Source organism: Hippocampus comes, unplaced genomic scaffold, assembly GCF_001891065.2.
Source record: "Hippocampus comes isolate QL1 unplaced genomic scaffold, H_comes_QL1_v1.1 scaffold1, whole genome shotgun sequence".
Lineage (NCBI taxonomy): Eukaryota > Metazoa > Chordata > Actinopteri > Syngnathiformes > Syngnathidae > Hippocampus > Hippocampus comes.
In genome coordinates this window covers 2,174,025-2,196,887 of record NW_017805010.1, presented here as the reverse complement: position 1 = coordinate 2,196,887, position 22,863 = coordinate 2,174,025, and the positions used below count along the sequence as shown (strand labels likewise).

Here is a 22,863-nt window from a genome sequence, read left to right as displayed (position 1 = left end):
CACCCACCCCCCACCGCTTACCCTTCCCCCGAAGGAGGATAAACAGAAGACATCAGCAGGCTCCAGAGATGGTAACTGGGTAATTAACCCCGACTTTTTGTCAGCACTTTTTAATCAATCTTTAAATGAACTGAAAAATGAAACAGTAAGTAAGGTCTTATTTTGTTTTTTTTTTTGTTGTACGGTATTTCATCTTTGAGATGAAATGTTCCATGGGTTTACCATACTGGACATGAAGTGTGATACATCAATGATTTTCCTTCTGGTGCCCTTGTTAAATATTATTTGGGTGGCTCAAGTATCTCAAATGTTGTTGATGCTCTAGTGGGCACACACAGCATAGATCGTGGCGATTTCTGTGATAGGTCGTGATGTATCAACCGGCGTTATAATCCTCGGTCCTGTAGTCCTCCTATAAAACGGCAATTTGTAGTTGTCGTCACCTGTGGCTCAAACTGAATATAAAGGGAAGAACTGAGGAGATAAAAGCAGAAGTGTGCTTCTTATTCAGCCCATTAAGCCATACAAGGTTATGTGGAGAAGACATATTTTGGACACACACACTTGGCCTCAATTTAGCGACACGTTGTGGCCGCCGCTGATGATACACACACACACACACACACACACACACACACACACACACACACACACACACACACACACACACACACACATATATACAGGCGCCCTGTATTTTTCACATCCAATGGCCAAATCCAATTTGTTAAGACCCTTCTGCGACTCACTTACGAAGCTGCGGTCAATGGAAATCACATTTCTGTGATTGGACATCCCATTATCCCTTTCGTCCAGACCTGCATCGGCGGATAAAGCGGGGCCGAGACGGATGCCCAGGACAGACCGGAGCTACGGCTCCAGTGAGTCCGTCGCCTTTCTAAAGGGTAAAAGCCTGACATATTCGTCATAAGTGTTCTTTAAATTCATTATCATCTTAACACGCCAGCGGCGCAAGTGTCAGGGGGAGAGGAAGCCCTCTTAAATGAGGTTAGTGGATCCATTTAAAGCGTCACAGTTGGTGCGCTGTCCGCTGTGTCACACGCCAAGTCTCAAGACATGAAAAACATCCCCTCCGCTAATGAGCTTGCACAAGCTGCTAATAATGCAGCCGGGGGACTTTCTGAGGTTAATCAATGAACGGCCGCTGCATTATATTCATCCCGACTCTGTCAGATTTTAGAATTGCACAAATCAGTTTATCCAAGCATCAAGTGATCACAAATACATGTGGCGCCTCTTTGAAAAAGTCACATGAAGGACTTATTGCAAAGTGCGCAAAATTGCATCGAATTTTCATCCATCCAAGCGCAACAGCCCATTTGGCTTATCTCAGTGAGACAACCTCGCCCTGACCCTCGCTGGGCCTGTGTATGACGTATGGCTGCGTGTGTGTGTGTGTGTGTGGGGGTTGGGGGGCTTGTGTGTGTGTGTGTGTGTGTGTGTGTGTGTGTGTGTGTGTGTGTGTGTGTGTGTGTGTGTGTGTGTGTGAAGCTGATTATTATTGAAGATTGATTTGCGCTGGGCGGTCCGGCGTTCCAGTGGTTAGCGCGTCAACCTCACAGTGCAGAGGTCGTGGAGTTTGCATGTTCTCCCCGCGCCTACGTGGGTTTTCTCCGGGTACTCCGGTTTCCTCCCACATTCCAAAAACAGGCATGGCAGGCTGATTGAACATTGTCCCCAAGTGTGAGTGTGAGCGCGCATGGTTGTTCGTCTCTGTGTGCCCTGCGATTGGTTGGCAACCGGTTCAGGGTGTCCCCCGCCTCCTGCCCGAAGACAGCTGGGAGAGGTTCCAGCACTCCCACGACTCTTGTGAGGATAAAGCGGATCGGAAAATAACTGGATGGATGAATGGCGCTGTTTGGTTGTCATGATTGAAAAATATTGTTGATTATTCATAGATGTACATAACGTCCAGCAAAATGTGTTCTCTGCGTTTAACTCTTCCCTGACGAGCAGTTGGCAGCGACTGTGGAACAACAAATCCAAATCTGGGTGTCAGCACCTTGAAATCAACCTTACATATTTTTAATTGTGGGATGAACCTAGAGTAACCGGAGAGGAGGCACATAGGCATGGTGAAAGTGCACACTCCAATTCAAACACAGGAAGGCCCGAAAGTCAGGTGCACAGAGCGGCCCATGCTGGAATCAAATTCGGGAATCTTCTTGCTGTGAGGCAGCCGCTCATTCGCCGAGATACTGCAAACCACTTCCAGGTTTCATCATAATACGGAGTTTTAAGCATTCTGACTTCCTCCCGACGTGATGAATAGAGTGTGCGCCTGGGGGCCAAATCTGTTTGCTGATGCCAGACAGCGCAGTTCTTAATTTGTGCGGGGTTGCTTTTAGGCAGCGCCACTTCTTCCTTCCATTAATCCTCGTCTGATTTATTCTGTTTGTATTAATTAATCACTTCGTGCGCTTAGATCCTCAATCTTGTTAAATGGACTGCGAGAAAAGATGTCCATCAGGATGAGCGTCGGCTCCTGCGGTCATTTCACTATTTGGCGCTTGAGGTGCAAAACGTGCAAAAAGATGACATGAGGTCATAGCGGCTAATGTATTATAGTTTGAGCACAGACCAAGCAATGCTCTGGAAAAAAAAAAAACAAAAAACATCAATGACTCAACATAATGTCAAGACGCACATAATGAGAAAGGAACAACAAGCCTTGAGAGCAAATGCCATAACTATCTGCACGTGTTGCAGAATGAGCCTGACATACCTACTCAGTCACACATCAATCAAACGTGACGTACCCCTTGCGCACGATACTGTAATGAAGCTCGTCTTCCTGCTTGATGTGGCCATGATCCCCACTGGTCCGTTCGCTCCCTTCACTGTCGTCACTGCTGAAGATGGAGGCCAGCTCCTTCTTGGGCACACGGTTGGGGGGCAGCGGGATGGTGCGCTTCTCAGCGAGGCGGCCACGATTCTGGACAAAAAGGCACACGCAGGAGAGAAGTGAGCATTTATATGCATTGAGCATTTCAACATGCCGAGACAACAAGTGCAAAACTTCAGCTGATTGATACGAGCCCGGTTTTGACTGCAGTCTTTTCTATGCACAAAATGCTATTTTGGGGGTTTAATATCATTCTTGTAAACAACTCGGACGTCTGGGTTAGCCAATGACGTATCTTCGCTAGTAACCGCAAAACCCAACAGTCTTATTCCATCCTTGTCAACAGCCCGCAATGGTTCTGAAAATGTCGTTGGAGCTCATCCACAGCCTAAAATAAACTATCCAAGTCCACTCTGCAGCTTTAGCTCAAACCGCTACATCTTCCGACATTAATGTTCACGAGATGATGCTCTTGGTTTGCTCCCCCAACTGTCCAGAAAGAAGCCACGGCTGCTTCAAGTCCTGCAGTTCGTACTGTATTTGATTTCAAATCAGCATTTAATGTGCAAGTGACTGTATTTCAATATTTGTGGCCAAAATTGTCTTTTCCTCACGCGTGCAGTTCTGTAGAAATCAGTTCTACACCACTGTGGACGACAATGAAGCTATTGATGATGCAATACCTCCTTGAATGTGTCAGTTGGTGCTACCTGGCCTAATCAACTTTCAACAAAGCACCGCAATTTGATCTTGTGCAGATGTGCCACATGTTGTCAGTGAGTTGAACTCTGACATTCTCACTTGACAAATAAGCAGAAACATTTAGGAAATTTGGAAGCGAAGCTGGGACCTTGAATGATCAGCATGGTCCAATGACAGGCGGACGAAAGTGAGGAGCGCGAGCGGGGAGGAAAGGAAAAGGAAAAAGGAGGAAATTGGAAGAGAGCAAGAGAATTGGGACGTTTGGAGAAGGAATGGAGCATGGGTTTGTGTTTGCGCAAGAAAGGCCACGGGTCAAACGGAAAGAGAGAAAAGAAAAGGGAGAAAAGAGAACATGGCGAGTAAAACTTGCGAGAGAAAGCTCCACAAAAGAAGGTGGGTGTGAGAAAGCGGACATGGGAAGTTTAAAGTCCTCCCGGGTCTCTCGCTTTCTCTGTACGCCGACATCTCCGCTCCTACTCCCGGACGCCTTCCAGCCCTGCAGCTATCCCTTCCACCACACGCAATCCCGCTCTTCTCCCTCACTCCCCTCCTTTCCTCTTCTCTCCCCCTCCTCGCCTCGCTTCTCGCCTCCCAGGAGGCGCTGCAGCGTGAGTGGCAGCCAGGCAGGCGGCGGCGGCGGCGGGAGGAGGAGGTAGTCGGGGGCTTCTAGCCAAGAGGCAAACAGGTGCAGCCCCTCCGGAGTCTCTCAAATGGCAGACATTAAACAGAGCCGGGAAGGGGAGGGAGCGCGGCATGGGTGAAAACATCCCCCAGGATGAGCAGGCCACAAACTTCTGCCATATTTCTCCCTTTACTATCCCTTCATTGGCCGCCACAGAAAAGCACTTTGCCCCCTTTCTTCTTTCCTGCCGCGGCTAGAATTGCTCTAATGCTGGAGGACAGCGCGAGGACCACTTTGTAATTTGAGGTGGTGGTTTGTGCTGGAAGGGCTGGGAGGCTTTGTAAACACGAACCCATCAACTTCACGTCAAGCACAGCAGACCAAAACACTCGCATCTGTTCAATGCAAATTCTCCGAGTCAAAGTCCCTTTATTGCTCTTGTTAAAAGGGAAACACACATGTGCCCTTGCGCTCCACTCCCCCTCAACCCCCCCCCCCACACACACACACACACGCACACGCACACGCACACGCACACACGCTCGCACACCTGTTCCTGGTCTTGACACGTTGCGTTTCCCCTCCAAAGTGGGGGACTTTACTCGGAGCATGCCAGCATTATAGCATCTACAAGAATAGCTTGTCTGAGCACACTTGTGACTAAGACTGCGAACGCGAGTGTGTAGACAACCACCCACACTGGCTGTGACATAGCCGGGCTGACAGTCCCCCGTACCTCACCTCCCCCCACCCCCGCACAACACACACGCCCTTGCCTCTCCCGGAAAGCCCCGATGCTTTCTTTAGTGGCACTGACGCAGAACTTGGGTTGAGCTCCCACTGCTTCCGGCAACACTTCCGCAACACGGGGGAGGGCTCGCCAAAGCAAAAACACCGAGCGTAACACACCCCTGGCAGCCCACGTAGGAGCCCTAAAAAAGGAAAGACGCACAGTGCGTGTGTGTGTGTGTGTGTGTGTGTGTGTGTGTGTGTGTGTGTGTGTGTGTGTGTGTGTGTGTGTGTGTGTGTGTGTGTTGCGGCAACCTTACTGTGTGTGGTCAGCCTCGTTTCAGACGCGGAAAAAAGTCTCTCATAAAAGTCCCACTAAAAGCACCACTATGAATATCGCCTCCCACGCGTTCTCTCTGACAGTCGAGTAGCCAAAGAAAATATCTGGGCTTCACATTCAGACATTAAAAAAAAAAAAAAAACCCTCACATGCATGCTTATGCTGTTAACTATCCATTGGATAGACTATGATCAGAAAACAACCCTGACAAGTGGAGCACAACCTGAAAACGATTGAAAAGATTCGATACGTTTAACACACAGGCCACGGTGTACAGCAAATGCTGAAGTCGAGGTGTGAATATGTGATCTTAAAAAAAAAACAAATAAGAAGTACCACTTCTTGTTCATCATCCACAACCCGTATATATTGCCAAGGATGGCAGAGTCGGCGCCTGTTAGCCATTCATTCTTCCTCTCTTATTTCCCTTTTTAATGCAGAAACCAAACTTCGACTTCAATCGTTATTCTTTATATACACACTCACATTCACACCGTCACTGAGTGGGAACCGATCCCACATTGCCCGCACACAAGTCAGGCGAGTGCACCACTCCACCATCAGTGACTGGTTATGAAATAGAACAAACTTTTAAGATGCAATGTTATAGCATTAAGATGAAAGCACCATAGACTCGGGAATCCAAGCAAATGAATGTACTGTGCTAAACTAATAAAACATTAAAACATGAAATGAGCTCATTTATGATGAGGGTCGACATGTTAACTTAAAGTAGAAGAGGGAATAGCATTGCTGTGTTGTCAATATGTGTTTTGGCGGCATGGTGGCGGCATGGTGTTCGACTGGATTGCACATCTGCCTCGCAGTACAGAGGTCCAAGGTTCGAATCCAGTCTCCGGCCTCAATGTATGTATTAATTGAACACTCTAGATTGTCCCTTGGTGGGATTGTGAGCGTGAATGGTTGTTGGCCCTGCGATTGGCTGGCAACCAGTTCAGGATGCACCACACCTCCTGCCCGAAGACGGCTGGGACAGGCACCAGCACGCCCAAAACCCTTGTGAGGATACGCGGATGAGGTAACGGATGGATGAGCATACTACAAAAAGTGCATTGTCTCTAAAAATGAAATGAAAACCACTTAACTTTCATAAGGAATGTCTTCACTTAAATAATGTTGAATACTGTATTCAAGTTGATAACGTTTAAGTGGCACACTGTCAATGTGGTGACAAATACTGAAATATGCTGAATGTGGGTGTCAACATGGACAGACATCTGATTTAAAAACTACATGTGTTGTTTCGGGTGCCAATCTGTTCCCCAAATTGAATTAGTGTGAGTAAATGTGTGAATGAAAGGCATGAACTTGATGCACTTTTTAGGTTGTCACTTTTTGAAGTTGAGTGAAGCTGACGTGCTTTAGTGCACAGGGGCGCTGCCACATCAAATATGGCGGACAAGCTCACAACCTGAACGGTGTTCTATGTATAGACTCTAGTTTTCGATGTAATACTCTGTGTTAGACTCTATGTATCGATATCTATGCTTAAATAACGATCATCGTGTTAAATTGTATGGTTTCAAGACTACAGTGTCAGTGGTGTCTAATCCATCACTTTATTGGCTTTTCAATTAAATGCAGAAATGACATGAAATATTTGACCAGTGATTGGTGAGCTACACTAGCGAGCTAACCTCGCTAGCTTAGGTTCACAGAGCCACCTTAGATGCACCAGTCAGATGAAAGGAAACTTTGTAGCTGTTGTCTCTTTCATCTTCAAAAACCTTGTATGTTGCTTTAGTCTTTTTTTCCCAGTTTCATCAAGACGGTCATCCTTGAATACAAAAACGTCTCCACGCCTTTTTTCTCACCACAATTGACTGCAAGCAACATGCCCCTTCGCCTCATTTGCATTCAACCATTGGCGTCTATATTGCGGTGCAGAGACGCTCCTTTCGAAGTACACATCGCTTTTTAAATAGTGGGCGGAAGCTACTTTTGCACGACGATGCGACCGGAAACGCCAGGGTCGAAACGAACGGTGCGGACACTTTTCACAAACATATTCCACCCCGAGTTACGTTACTTATCTGTACTCAAATGTTAACAGATTCAATGTAATCATTCTCCTAGTTGCTCCCATGCTGTTGTTCTTTATGTCGCCACTTCACACTAATAAGTGACACCGAATAGGTTGCCAGGATGGCGTGAATGAAAAGTATCCCCTCTTTTTTTTTCTTTCTCGCTTTCCTTTAATGCCCATTTCACACTTTAAATGAAATGGCTTGTCAAGTCATGCAGTTCAACCCTCAGTCAAGTCGAGTCACTTTGACACCAGGTCAAGTCGTTGGCAATTTTTTGGCAATCATGTCACAACTCCTTGACTCTTTTTGTCCACAAGTTCTCTATCATCTCGATAACGCACTGCACACTCACAAAATTACATACTTAATGACAAGCTACTAAATTTGGTATCACCCAATCAATCAATCAAATATTATTTGTAGAGCACTTTTATAGATGACAATGTAACTCAGTGTGCTTCACAGTGATAATTTACCCCCCACCTATACGGACTCTAGTCTCAAAGCATCCCTAGTTTGCCAATTTGGTGACAAGCAATACTTCATGTTGAAAGAAAGGGAGCAATTGTGGTAAGAAGAAACTCAGATAGTTTATTTTTATTTTTTATTAATTTTTTTGGTCCGTATTTATATGCATATGTATAATGAGGAAATAAAAAATCTTTTAATCGTTCTTTGTTACTAGTTGTGTCATATTGGTTTGTTGCCTACGCGCAAATACATAAAATGAAATAAAGTAATCGATACTTGACTGAACATGTTTATGTTATAACACTACGTCTTGAGCAAACCGTTGCATAAATACTGCACACAACTCTCAACAGAACGGATACAGATGCTATTGTCCAATACGTAAGCCAATAAATCTTTCAGCTGGAACGTTTTGGATCAAATATGACTCAGTACAGCTTTAAATGCTGAAGGATCCACTCATGAGTTCTGACTGCGCTCTGTGTGTCTTGAGTGCATAACATAAAGAAAAGAAATTGAATTGGTGATCAAGCAAGATAAAAGAACATACATTCTTATATGTTTGGGTATCATCATGAATTGATTAATTCTGAGACAAGGCATGACGAGAAGGCAACAAAACCACCTTGTGTGTCATCGACGACATGATACACAACTTGGTCAGCAAAGGCGTTTAAATACAAACAGTGATTATTAAGCAATCAATCTTCCGAAATTTTTTTATGACTTTGAGCTGCGCTCTTGGTGGGGGGAAAAAAAACGAATAATAAGGGTGTGTATTTTTTTTCTTCATTTATTTTCTTTCCCTCACTTCCCTTGCGTTATTTCCTGAAAGGTGGCCTGCCGCTGGCTCCAAGCAGCATTAGCAAGCTCACACCCTCCCACACACACACACACACACACACACACGCACACACACACACACACACACACACACACGCACACACACACACACACACACACACACACGCACACACACACACACACACACACACACACGCACACACACACACACACACACACACACACGCACACACACACACACACACACACACACACGCACACACACACACACACACACACACACACGCACACACACACACACACACACACACACACGCACACACACACACACACACACACACACACGCACACACACACACACACACACACACACACGCACACACACACACACACACACACACACACGCACACACACACACACACACACACACACACGCACACACACACACACACACACACACACACGCACACACACACACACACACACACACACACGCACACACACACACACACACACACACACACGCACACACACACACACACACACACACACACGCACACACACACACACACACACACACACACGCACACACACACACACACACACACACACACGCACACACACACACACACACACACACACACGCACACACACACACACACACACACACACACGCACACACACACACACACACACACACACACGCACACACACACACACACACACACACACACGCACACACACACACACACACACACACACACGCACACACACACACACACACACACACACACTGTGGTAGCCGCCCGTGACATTCCTGCAGCTGCGGCGCTAGCTCCCCCTCGCACGCGCCCCCCCAGCAAACTCCCTAGGGGACGAATGCCTAATGAGTCACGCGCCTGTCTGCCGTTACCTCGCCGTGTGTGTGTGTGGGGGTGTGTGTGTGTGTGTGGGTTTGTGTGGGGAAGCGGGATGGCGGGCCGACTTGGCATGAGCGCTTTAGGGAAGGGAGGGTGGGGGGGAGGGTGGTTGAAGAGATGACAGGGAAGGAGAGAGAATGGGGAGTGGGGGGGGGGTACGCAAGGCATGAGGGTGGGGTGAAGCGGTCATTACCACGGCTCAAATAAAAGCTCTGAAAAAAAGGCCAAAACAAACAGCATGTCGTCTGTGTACGGGCTCCAGGTCGACTTCATCGCCACGTACAAATTCTTATTTTGTTTAGTCTCACCACCTCATGTCTGGCCCTGGCGCGCGGAAACGGAGGTGACATTTTCACAGGTTCGTGCCTGGATGGTGATTAGCCACTCGCTGGTTAGATTGAGATCATTCAGAATGCAAACACGGACCAACATAACCTGATTACTGCCAATAACCGGATTAAAGTAGTAGTTTGATTAAAGTGTTTACAAGGTTGGCGGTCACCACATTTCCCCGCAGCTAACCCTCTAATATGCTGGCTATGATTTGCTTGATATGCCGGCTAATGTCTATATAAAATACGTTATTAGTGCCACAAATACGTGACGAGAATATGGCAAATGCTCTTTTCCGGATTGTTGCTGTAACGTCAAATTAGCTGTTTGTTTACGAAAACTCACATTAGCATCACATGCAACTCGTGATCTTTGTGACGTTGGAGAGACAAATATATTGAGGCCCGTGACCGCAAAAATAAAATGGCGGGACAACAACATTAACTACAGTATGAGCAACGCATCATAGTTTGGGCACAGCAATTGGGATGGAAGCAACTGTTGTACATGACCTTCAACAGTGTACTTTTTCTACTTCAGTCCTGTAGGTGTCAGTAGCACCCTTTCAAACTCTTACTCATTGTCAAAAGAAATCAAGAAGAAGACATCTGTTGACTTGGAATGATCATTGTAAAAACAATGCTTTCAACAAAACAGTCTGCATCTCTGAACTGTATGTATCTTTATCCTTGCCAAAAACTTTACAAAAAAACAACAACAACAACCACGGGCACATCGAAGCGTCCCTTCGTAACTTGAGTTTAGCCAGCTGTTCACCCACTTTGCACAAGTGCAGTGATGGAAAAATAGCCCCAGAGATTGCAGATTACTTTGACTGTCTGAGGTCACTGTCGGGACTGACTGACTTTTTTTTTTCTCCTCTTTCAGCCAGTTAATGAGACAAACTAGCTGAGCTTGTTTTAAAACGTGCATGTTTGGTAAGCGTTTAGTCTGAGCGTGCTCGAGCACGTTTCAGCCAAAACAGTCATGGCGGAAAACAACGCTGTGGTAGCGTTGGCGTTGATCATGTTTCTCTCGCAAAGTGTGTCCTTCGGAGGTCGTTTGGCCTCAGACGGCAAGCTGTTTTGTCTTTGTGTGTGTGTGTTGTTCTCGGCATGTCTATTTTAGTCGGCGAAAACTAACAAAATAAATATGGAAATATCATGATGCCCATGTGACCGTAGACAGATGAAGTAAGAGGGACAGGATTCCGAATTACTTAGATGAAGATTTTTCAATTCAGAATGGCTTTTTCCAATCATTTGGATTTTCGAGTGGCCCAAAGTATGATTAATTCCGGCAAAAGGCCATCGCATGGTCGATTTTTTTGCTTTGTATTGCCAGCCAAAATTAGAGGAATGCATAGTGAAATGAAGTGACGGAAAAATAGTGCAATTCAGGCATCGTAATGCCCTCACGTGTGGGCACAGACAGCCACAGTTCACCAAAGCACTTTCAGTTATTTTTTAAAAAAATGGAACAAACAGTAAAACACATGGAAACAAAATGAGAACACTCACAAGGACTCCAGTTGACACCAACTCATGACGTTACTCACAAGGCCACACCCCTTAAAGGAACACCAACACCACATAAAATGCATGTATAACAGCGGGTACAGTTGCACTTTATCAAACCAGTTTATTTTTCTATATTTGCTTTTATTGTCTTATTTTGCTTTTACGAAATGCAGTGCTATTTTCTTTATTAATAAATGTCGGAAAGAGACTGATGGCATTTCAATAGGTCAAAATGTAAAGGAATAAACTGCAATACAAACTTGGTCACAAACTGAACGCACAAGTCAAGGTTAGCAAAATATTAAAAAGCAGCCATTTTCAAAGAGAATGTATTTGACCAAGTAAATGTGATTCCGTACAAGAATGAACCAAACTTTGTTGTTCTTTTTCGGCTTTTCGAGACTCGGAGAGAAGAAAAGTGAGAAAGCATCGTGAGACGGGCAGGCATGCGACTAAGTCCCCCACCTTCCCACACGCACACACAAAACAAAGATGCGCGCGCACACACACACACACACACGCACGCACGCACGCACGCGCACGCGCACACACACACACACGCACGCACGCGCGCACGCACACACGCGCACACACACACACACACACACACACACACACACACACACACACACACACACGCACGCTCGCATTCATCTGCACTCTTGGCCCCCACGCGCTGAGCCGAGCGGCAGTTTCAGCCCATTGGAGCGGCACAGGGCAAAAGGGGGAAGGGGAGGGAGAGGAGCGGGAGTTGCTGCAGGGGGGGTTGCGACGACGGGAGGGGGCGGCGGTGCACAGAGGGCGAGAGGGCGGCGAGGCGGAGGGACGGGGGAGTGTGTGGGGGGGGGGGGGGGGGGGGGGGGGGTAGTGCTGGAGCGGCGCTGGGAGGTCAGTGGTGGTGCAGTCAAGCGTGCCAACGCGCCTCTCACGCTCCCCTGTCCCTCTTGTCTCAACCGCACCCCCAACCCTCCCGACCCACCCTCCGCCCTTCGTTCCCCACCACCTCCATCTCCCTCATTCTCCCGCCGCCTGCGTGTTTGGATTGGACCGCCGAGACCACCGCGGGGGAGCTTTCCAGACAGGTTGCTACTGGATCTCTGAGATGACGGAAGTGGAGGCGAAGACTAGGTTGCATCACAAACACGCCTAAGATGTGTTTCGTGACATGTAACGGCGCAATTAATGAAAAACACCACTAAAACGACACCTCCTCGAGGTTTAAACAAGCACTTTGATGAGGTTGAGTCACGCACACGCTCACACCACCTCTTCGGAACGCAATCATTTGGAATCATCAGTTACGTCGTGCAAAGGGAGCCAAGATAAACTGCCCTCGTTTATCTGTCGCCGTTTTAATTCATCCACCCTTTATTTGACTTTCCGTCATCTTTTATCATGACGAAAAATCAAAAAGTTGTTCATACAATAGGGCAGTTAAGGCGTAATCATGATCACGTGTTATTTCTATTACCTTGCTGACAAACGGCAAATTTTACTTCCTTGTAGCCGTTCCGAGTTTTCTTGTCGGAGCCTGTTGCCATAACGTGTGTCAGAAGATGAGAAAGTGCGCGAGGGCCTAATTTGACGTCACGACAACTCGTGGAAGTCACACGTTGCAGCAAAATGCGCCCACGGGTGTTGGGAAGAAGAGTTTTCACAATAACTCTTGGCTTTTATGATGAAAAAACGAAAAGCGCCGAGCGATCAGAAGGATCCTTCAACTTATTTCACCTGTCTGAAATACTGAGCAACACAATGGGAAGCTCGCACAATTTGTTCATTCATGCAAACGTGGACTTGCTTTTCAGTCCATACAGCGTGTTTGCGAAATTGCACACCAGTTTTAGCCAATTCTTACCCAACTCAACTTGAATGAATTTAAGAGGAAAAAAACAACAACAAGCGGATGTTTGCAACATGTCTGACACATGTCGCCATTACGATTGATCTCCATTGGCGTGCTAAAAGGAGCACATCCTTGGAGTCTCACTTGGTCCGAAAGTGCACAAACATATTCCACGTGACCACAACTCTGCGCACTTTTCTCAGCCAAAAGCCTATTCTGGCGTTACCATAGCAACGAAGCTTCAGCAACACGCACGCAAACAGCGAAACCCGGCGAAGACTCCACCTCACGAATGAGCTTTTATTTTGAAGCACAACAGTGTTTGCGGCCCGCTTCCACAGATGTTTGTGAACGTGTGGATTTAATTCCGTTTTGCAAAGGCGGGAGAGGGAGGGAGGGGGGCTGGGGGGCATGATTGGGGAGGGTGGAGGGGGTCTTTATGAGCCAGAGGAGGCGACTGTAATTTCCTCCCATCCTCCGCCAGTTCCGTTGAAATAACAGAGTTGAGGAAGCCGAGCTCTCCCGGGAGGAGACGCAAACACACGCATGCACACACAGCTTGCTAATCAGCAGGCCACCTTGGGCTCACCCCCCCACACACACACATACACACACACACACACACACACACACACACACACACACACACACACACACACACACATAAAAGTGAACAAACACCACATTTAGAGTGAGGGCCATAGGATTAAACCACCGCAGGAAAGTTTCTGTCTTTTATGGACCCATTTATACCGAATAGACGGCATTTAATACGTCCATTAAACAACTTCAACATCTGATGATCACACATGAGGCTAGAGAGGGGAAAAAGCATGACAATCAACAGCCTATCAATCACTCAAGTGTGAACACATGACGTTACACATATAATTTAATCACTAACTGTCAACCGTTTGTGTGCCAACATGACAAAGAGCTCCAGTCGGCGCTGACGCTGCAATTATCTTGCACGAGGCCTGAGCAGACAGGTGGAACGTCTTCCAGCTACCAGCTGCCCTTTTTTTTTTTTTTCCTTTTTACAAAAACTCGCCTCATGCCTATAGCGAAGCGAGATCACTTAAAGTTCAGCTGTCAAACTTTCAAAATAAATGTCTGCATGAGGTAATTTGTGTCAGTAGGCAGGCATATAGTGTGTGAGAGGGAGGGAGAGATGTAGGGACGGACGAAAGCGGCGAGGGAGGGTTGGTGTGGGTCGGGGAGTGCTGGCTGCCATGCCCTGAGGGGAGTCAGAAGGGAGGGGTGGGGTGGGGGGGGGGGCGAGCAACGCCATAGAGGCCATACAAGCCCCGCTGCCTTCCCTCCGCCGTCTCACCCTCGCCGCCCTCGCGTGAAACTGCTGACATTCTTAGCCTGCGTGTGAGTGTGTGTGTGTGTGTGTGTGTGTGTGTGTGTGTGTGTGCGTGTGCGTGCATGCACACAGTGCACGTGGGTGTCCTAAGGCGTCATGGTGGTATTCAGTCGCCGGGTTAAACTTCAGGCTTCACCGCCAGACGAGGAAACGAGGACCATAACAACAACAAGCTCCGGGCCCTCGTATCCCCCCCGCTTACGTCAATAGCAACGTTTCACTCCATCACGTCTGCAAATGGAGGTTGAAGAATACGTGCCGAGACAAGCCAAAAAAAAAAAAAGCCGTTCGACGATAACCTTCCACTTGAGTGTAAACACATGCAAACATATTGAGATGATCAAATCCTCGGAAAAAAAAAAAAAAAAAAAATCAGACTGCGCATCTGGTTTCCCATCCCTTACCTTGATCAGATAATTGGTTTGGGCCGAGCTCTGTTTTTGGGGCCGAGCTCTTGTGAAAATGTCGCCAGTTTACCTGTATCACTCAAACACCTCCGCCTTATCTAAGGCGCCTTCGCCTTGCGTGTCTCACACACAATAATCAGCGGTAGCCACACTCAGAAGCTCGCTAAGCCTCTTACACCCTTCCCTCAAGATTAGGGCTGGGGGAGCGACAACAGATGCACGCCGTGGTGATGAAAACACACACATGCAGACCCACAACTCAGCGCACCTGTGTGAACAGATCTGCCGTGCGCGCGTGTGTGTGTGTGTGTGAGAGAGATCTTGCGCAAAGCTGACACCCAGAGAAAGCCGATGCCGTAATCGTGACACATCTGCGGGGCCTCCAGGTTTGGCGTCGGCCCCCGAGTCAAGCCCTGGGGGACGGAGCGGGCAAACAAGAGCTTGTCAGCCAGGTGACGAGGCTGACTGAACGGTGACCGCCAGTCGACGCAAAACACGCACGCACACGCGCGACGCCAGACAGCTCGTTGTCTCTGGATAAATGGCTGTTTGATGCTCGGCGTCTTTGAAAGGCTGGAAGTGCATTCGCTATTCACGCTGAGAGAAAATTACTGTCAAATCTGTCACAGTGTGCCTGTAGGGTCTTCGGCGGAAAGGTTATAAACAAAGGCAGCGCTCCCAAAACACGCTTACCCATCATGCAACGGCGCGACAACACAAACACGGCAATGAAATATCTCTTGTTGCTTTCTCACACAAACTGCATCGGGTGGTCTTTAATTCTCGTTGTCAGTAACACTTAAATTTGCTCCACGTTTCCTTCGCCTTTTCCGAGGTGTGCTGTCACACTTTTTGGCAGCCTTCCGTTTACTAACAACATTGGAGGGAAGCACGGCTGTCCACTCGTTGGTTGACAGACAGGTCATTTTTGGTGAAACAAGATGTGTACAATGGGAAGAACAGAAAGTATATTTCCGAAGCATCTTTCTTATTTCTGGACAACATCAGCACTGAACCTTGTCATGCTCCTCATATTTGTCAAATTCATTCGTGGGACAAACTGTGACCATAGCTGACAAAACTGTCTTGATCCCACCTCCACACACGCGGTGGAAACACGAGTCAAGTCAGACTTTACCAATGCCGACTTCTTCATTGGCCAACTGAACGGTACAACTTTGTAGAAACATCACGTTCAAGGACAAAAACCATCTGAGAATACAAAAAAAAAAAAAAACTGGGTGACTTGCCTGAGTTCTTGCATTTGTCCTTAATTTAAATGAGCCACATCACAAGTGAGCTAAATTCTTCATATTCCGTGCAAACACGTTCAAAGCAACTATCAATGGACCCAATGTAGCTCGTCGGCGTCAGTGAGAAACACACACAAACAATGACAACAACAAAAATTTGACGGAAGATGAAATATCCTTACCACGGGAGAGGAGATTCGGCAACCCGGACAATCGCAGATTGGAGGATGCACCTGTAAGATTCCTTTGGACATGAGAGTCTTGAGACTTTTCCCTGCAACACAAACAAATGAGACACTCCGAGTGAGTGGAAAAGAACAGCAATGCGTTACCTGAACGCATCGCAGCTACAACACATAACATCGGATCAACAGGACTTTTATTTTCTTGTCAGTTCCCAGAAACGTGATGTCATAGCCAGCAGAAGGTTCCCAATGTTGTTATTGCTATTTGCTTGATCACTCCTGGCCGGGGGTGGGGGCGAGGGGGGGGGGTGAACCCCCACCTCCAATACATCTGAATGTGTCACCTCACTCTGTGTTAAAAATGTGTGTGTGTGGTGTGAGTTGGGGGGTAGAAATAGTTGCTTTGAAATCTCACCTGCTTGATGGCGTACCCATCAAAGAAGTCTATCCGAAACTTTTCCAGCCACTTCAACATCCTAGCAAAGTTCGCATAACCCCCCCCTTCCTTAAAATAAAAAACAAAGCCTTTTCATCGCCATGAAAGTTGCTTCACATTTAATTAGGTCCAATTCATGTGTTAACATGAACCTCCCATTCATGTTAACACTTTTATGTTCAGAGGAAAATGAAGAAATATCACACTGGCATCCCCTCAGTATGTTATGGATTAAAAAAAAAAAAAATGCCGTCGGCCAATTCACACCAAATCTATCCAGGATGACACTGACAGCATCCAACCAATCTCAAAACACATACTTCTGAGAGTGGAGCGTAAACATCACCATTGCAGCTTTTGTGGACCGCTTAATATACATTCTTGTTGTAGAAATGGGAAATTTTCAAATCTCTTTTGGTTGATAGTGCCCTCATAAAAGTCGTCGATGCCAAACTTTATAAGCCACACGCCATCTTCGACGTGCTGGCAGAGTTGGCGTACCCCATTTAAAAAAATCAATCAATCAATCAAAACAAAGCCTTTTGTAGCCATTCAAGTCGTTTCATATGCAAATATGACCATGAGGAAAGATTCAGATTAACACTCTTGTTAATTTGTGGAAGCAAAGGAGTGGGCGCAAAACAGCGTGACGTGATTATTGTACCGGACCAGCACTCCCATGGGTGAGCGCACCACAGTTTGGGAATCCCTGGCTGAAGCGTGGGTTAATAAAGCAGTTCTATCTTGAACATTGCAACAGAAAGCCGAGAAAACAACAAAACCGCTTTCATGAAAGTATCACGTGTAGCCCGCTTTACAGCATGGCTTTGGACACAAACCAAGATGAAGAAAAGGAATTTAGTTGTCTCCTTTTCCACTTCAGCCCTGATGAAGAGCCCTCTTGACTCTTCCTTTTGTTAAGTGGAGGAACTTTGTCTTGGCTCGTCACAAAAAAAAAAACTCCATTCGGCGAAATAAAAGTGAGCCTAAACGTGTCCGCTCCCAGTGATGCCACAGCTTACCTTTGTGTCGAATACTCCGTTTCCAGTCTTTGGCTGTCTCCCGGCCACTGACAAACTGGAACTCGTTGGGAGTGAGCCACTCGCCGCGGTATTTAATGGAGGGTCCTTTGCTGCCTTGACAGAGTTTGTTAATATAAAGCAAAGCCTTGTTTTCCCCGCACTCCACCTCGATGCACGGCTCGCCGTTGTCAAAGAAGGGTTGGAAGTCCGGGATGGAGGAAAACCTCTCCAGCATCAAGTCGTCCGTGGCGTGCTGGAGGTGCTGGTGATGCAGGGTCGAGTCGTGGAGCCCCAAGTACGCGCGGTGGTGGGCCAAAATGTGCTCGTAAGGCGGCGGGTGCGGGGTCACCACGGGGATCGCGGCGGCATTTAAAGGGGCCAAGTATTCGGACTGGTTGAAAGCGGCCAAAGCCATGTCGTCGCCGTCCAGGCGCTCCTTCTTGATGGCAGGCATGCCGCTGTTGTGAGCCGCTGCAAGTCGGGAACAAGTGCGGGAAAAGTCAACGTCCGATCCGAGCTGCTGAGCGCGCTCGCCGCCTGTGGGTCGGCCCGAGCCACACTTGGAGACACGCCGCTTGGTTTTACGCAGGGCGCGCGTAGGAGACAGCGGTCTGCTGGAGTTGCCGGATAGATTCCCATTCAGCGGTGTGACGCTCGCAGTGGCGGCAGCGCTCTCCGCCAGCCCCACAGCTTCTTACAGCTTCCTACCTCCCACATGCACCCACACACACTCTCTGCTAATACCTGACATGCTGCGCGCGCCGGGCGCGGACATGATGCTGCATACGGGGATCATTAACGCGCTTCACCCCCAACCGTTTTTCTCCCCCCTAAATGATTTATTGCCTTGGCTTGGACTGGAAATGATTTCTGCGGTGTCACTCGTGTTTCGTTTCGACAGAGTCCGCGTATATCTGTACTCTCGGTATATTGGGTTGCATTTTTGTAACCATAGAGTTTAAAGTTTTGAGGGTTGTTTTTTTTTTTTTTTGTACGGCAGAATGCGCGCGCACACGCGCGTGTGCGCGTCTGTTTGAGTGGAGTCAGGCTGAAGTTCACAGACGCAGACCAAACAAGATTTGCACTCACCGCCTCGTCTCAACTTGGCCCATTTAAACCGCGGAGGCTCCGCGGCAGCCAGCAGCGGAGGGGGGGCCAGCGACGGACGACGCCATGTAGACTCAAATGAAGGACATTTTTAGTCGTCAGCATGAGACAAGTTTGATTTATACACGCAGATGGATGCTAATCTTGATGCAATGCATGCTCACATATTTGATAAAATCACGAACTAATTCTGTTCAAATTAAACTCCTGAACTCACTTCAACATTGTTCGGCAGCAAAGCATTAATTTTCTCGAAATGAAGTTCCCTAATTCACATCAACAAAGTTCCTTGAGACCTGAGATGCCACAACATGGCCTGCACTGCTTTGGCCTGAGCACAAAACAAAAAACCGGAAAGAACTTGTTTTTCACAAGATGACAGAGGATAGGCCCAAATATTGCCCCCAAAATATCTGTGATAGGTGAATTTGTAAATGTTGAACTGTGAATAATTGGAATATGCTGCTTTCCTGAGATTGGAGCCAGCATCACAACTGTTGACTCAGTGGACAATTAAATACGCTACTTTAGATCACTGGTGTCTAATTCAAAATCCGGACCTGTATGTCATTTTGTGTGGCCTGCGCATGCTTGCCACATTTTTTCGTTGACTTCAGAATTACTATCGATTACAAAAATGCTCATGATCACGTGCAGAGGCTATTATGTACTGTTATATCAATAAATAGCTAGCATATTAGCCCAAGTCATTCGTTACTTACATCAAAATATTCATAAGAAAAACATCTACTGTATGTGTCACGGTGCGTGGTGGTGGAGGACCCCAAAAAGCAGGCAAGAGGGAGAAGCAGGGTGTACTTGACAAATTGTATTAAAACATCGAGAAAACTAAATCCAAAACAAACAAAGTATCAAACAAAATCATGACTGAAGCTAAGACATAACAGTGACCGGAACATGACCAAAACAAACCTGACAGCAGCAAACAGACCAACAAACAACAACCCGACACTGAGTAGTCGTGCCGGGAGTCCTTTTAAAGCAATAATTGCATAACGACCAACAGGTGTGCAGCTGCAGGGAGAGCCCTACAGTGCCACCTGTTGGTCACAAACAGAATCATGACACTATGTGATCTCATTAAAAAAAGGTTTTTCTTTATGCCTGTGTAGAAAAGTTGTATATCAGTGTTCTTCCATAGAACATATTTGGGAGGGAACAAGATCTGACGTGCATTACAGCCAAGAGATTTGAATGTAAACAAACACAGTGATGCTCAGCCTCATGAGTAGAGAACATCATGGCTGTTTCATTTAAAATCTGTTTCTGTAAAAGTGACACACCTTTTTTTTGCCTATCGTTCTCTTACTGTTATGAATGTGAACAGAAGTGTAACCTTTATACTCATTCATTATGTCTTAAGAATCCTAACATTCTATCCCAGCTCCATAGTTTTATGTTTTCTACGTTTTTCACATGGTTGGTCTGAAAATGGCTAGCATTGGTTTACTTAAAAAAAATAAGGTACATGTGTACCTAACTGTGACTTATGGTGTACTGCTATGAATAAGTAATAAGTGCAGCAGTGTTATCAGGCTCAGCTGATGAGGCAAGCGGGGGGACTCCATACGTTTTAAAATCATCAATTCAATAATTGACTTGTAGGCTAAAAGATCCAGTCCTAAAAACATTCCGCTTCGTCTGTGTTCCTCAGCCAGTCGTATATGTTGGGCCAAAAGCAGGTGGAACTGGAGAACAGTTCAGAAGATCGGATGCTCAGATTTGTACTTGCGCTGCTGGAAGCATGTTGCCTGAACCTGGGAAGCACATTTGGTGAAAGCACCTTCTCTCCCCACTTTGTGCAGGCACGTTGCCCTGAGCTAGTGGAGCTCGTAAGCAGGTCCACATCTGACCCCCATCAGTGTAGAACCACCCAGGTGGATTCCCCTTCCGACACATGGAATAGCCATTGGAGCAGCAGAGGTGGGGTCCAAAGTACTGTGTGTCCGGGACCCATAAATCAGGCCAAACGGCCTCTGACACACACACACACAGGAAGGAGGCACGCCGCACGGCAGCCGGACGGGTTGCTTGGGAGGGCCGGAGACCACAGCGTGGCCAGATCTGGTAGAAGGCCTGCAGCCAGAACCGGGCAGGCAAAACCGCTGCAGACATTAACAAAAACATATGCCTGCTACCACAGCAAAGATGAAGACAAGACAAGTCTCCTTCTGGACCTCGCAGGCTGTGACGTGTCGAACCAAAGGTGGGAAGAGATCAGAAAGAGACACAAATCAGAGCGCGTGCGGCTTGAAGAATGAAAGCAGATATATTTGGAAATAAACAATAATGTCACTTCCCTCGTTTATGAGTGCACTGAACAGTAGCACTGACATAAATCGCAACCCGCTGACATTTATGGCGTGCGTGTGTTTCTGAATGTGTGCGTGTGTGTGTGTGTGTGTGTGTGTGTGTGTGTGTGTGTGTGTGCGTGTGTGGGTGTGTGTTTTGAAGCAGTCATTTCTAGGAAGAGGAAGACTTCCAGACGAGAAGCTTTGAGGTTCTCCCGCTATCAAACCAACCTTTACCCCAAATGTCAGTGTCGTCACGGAAACTTTAGTCGAGGCGGCGGCACCACCAGGAAAGCCGTGCAGAAAGCAGTCGGAAAAGGCAGCCCCCGTACCCACTCACACACACATACACCCACCCACTTCATGTCCCAAGTTGTGACTCATCCTGGAGGGGTTCCCCGAACCTTTACAATGTCAACGCTTCAACTTTCACATCTTCAGCCAATCCCTTCAACTCATTGCAGACTTTTCCATCACTCTTTCTGCTGTTTGACATGAAGAGAAAACTTTGCTTAACCTTTACTTCTACGAGAAGAAAGAAAATGAACAAAAAAATTCTCGACTTTTACAACAGCGTGGAAGGAATAGACAGACTCTGATGGTGTTTAGTCCACCGCAAGACATCTGACAAGGCTAAGTATCCTCTAGTACTTTATAGTCGTAACGTTCGTCACAAAAATTAGCCAATGCTGTAAGTACTGTAAGGAGGAAGCCATTTTCCACTGCAGCCCCACTTTGCTGGATTTGACGGGTCCCAACTCAAGCAGACCACAACAGCAAAACACAGAAAAGAGAATCCTCCATCTTCCGACATCTTCATCCAAATGCGTTCATGTCATTGAAGTGATCCTATGCCGACACACTCCAAAATAACGATGAGTGCCGGCATGGGATACACAACACACTTGACTGACACAACAGAACTATAGAATGAACCCTCCCAAGGTCAATTAAATCAGTTCCAGGATTGTGCTTGGCCACTGAATTGTTCCTATTTAAAAAAAAAAATATTGACATTTTAAATGAGTAGAAGTAAAACACAGAGTCAATGTGTTATCATGGTAAAATCTTTGTTAACTGTACAAGCAATCTCTTACGTAACGTAACATTCTCAACTGTCAAACATAGTGTCAAAAGTTAACCACTGTATAATTTGATTTGAAAAAAAAAAAAAAAGACAATTACAGGAATGACCTGTGGATGGAATTGGAGAAGGGGAACTGGCTGAAAAAGTGTCGACTTTGGCTTCTAACATTTTTAACTACCGTACAAGTGTGAAAAGAAGTACCTTACAATCATATCCTTAAAAATGAACAGCTTAGAGAATTTTTTTTAAATGCACAGCAAGTGAGAGAACGTTGGCATCGATTGCCCCCACTTCAAACCCCATTAAAAACACTCGTTAGTGCTGCCTTGACGAATTCATTTCATTTATTCCATAACCAAGCTCACAACTCAAAACACTCGTAGATGAAATAATTTTCCATCATTGAAATGAGTCTGAACGCTATTCATCAGCTCCAGCCTCCCAAAAACACCAAACATTTTTCTAATATTTTTTTAATAGGAA

The 22,863-nt window shown here is 46.7% G+C and overlaps 1 protein-coding gene across 2 annotated transcripts in view; it reads right to left on the bottom strand.

Annotated features, from left to right (window-relative positions):
* Window positions 1–18,563, bottom strand: part of samd11 (sterile alpha motif domain containing 11) — a 60,802-nt gene extending 42,239 nt beyond the window's left edge. The window contains exons 1-3 of one of the 2 annotated variants that reach the window (XM_019863039.1): window positions 17,875–18,563; window positions 16,414–16,505; window positions 2,781–2,956 (exon numbers count right to left, since the gene is read on the bottom strand). In XM_019863039.1, the coding sequence (XP_019718598.1) occupies window positions 2,781–2,956; window positions 16,414–16,505; window positions 17,875–18,328 (722 nt within the window). In that variant the 5' untranslated portion in view covers window positions 18,329–18,563. The remainder of the gene's footprint in view (window positions 1–2,780; window positions 2,957–16,413; window positions 16,506–17,874) is intronic. The other variant, XM_019863038.1, reaches the window with a different exon arrangement.
* Window positions 18,564–22,863: the final 4,300 nt, after the last annotated feature.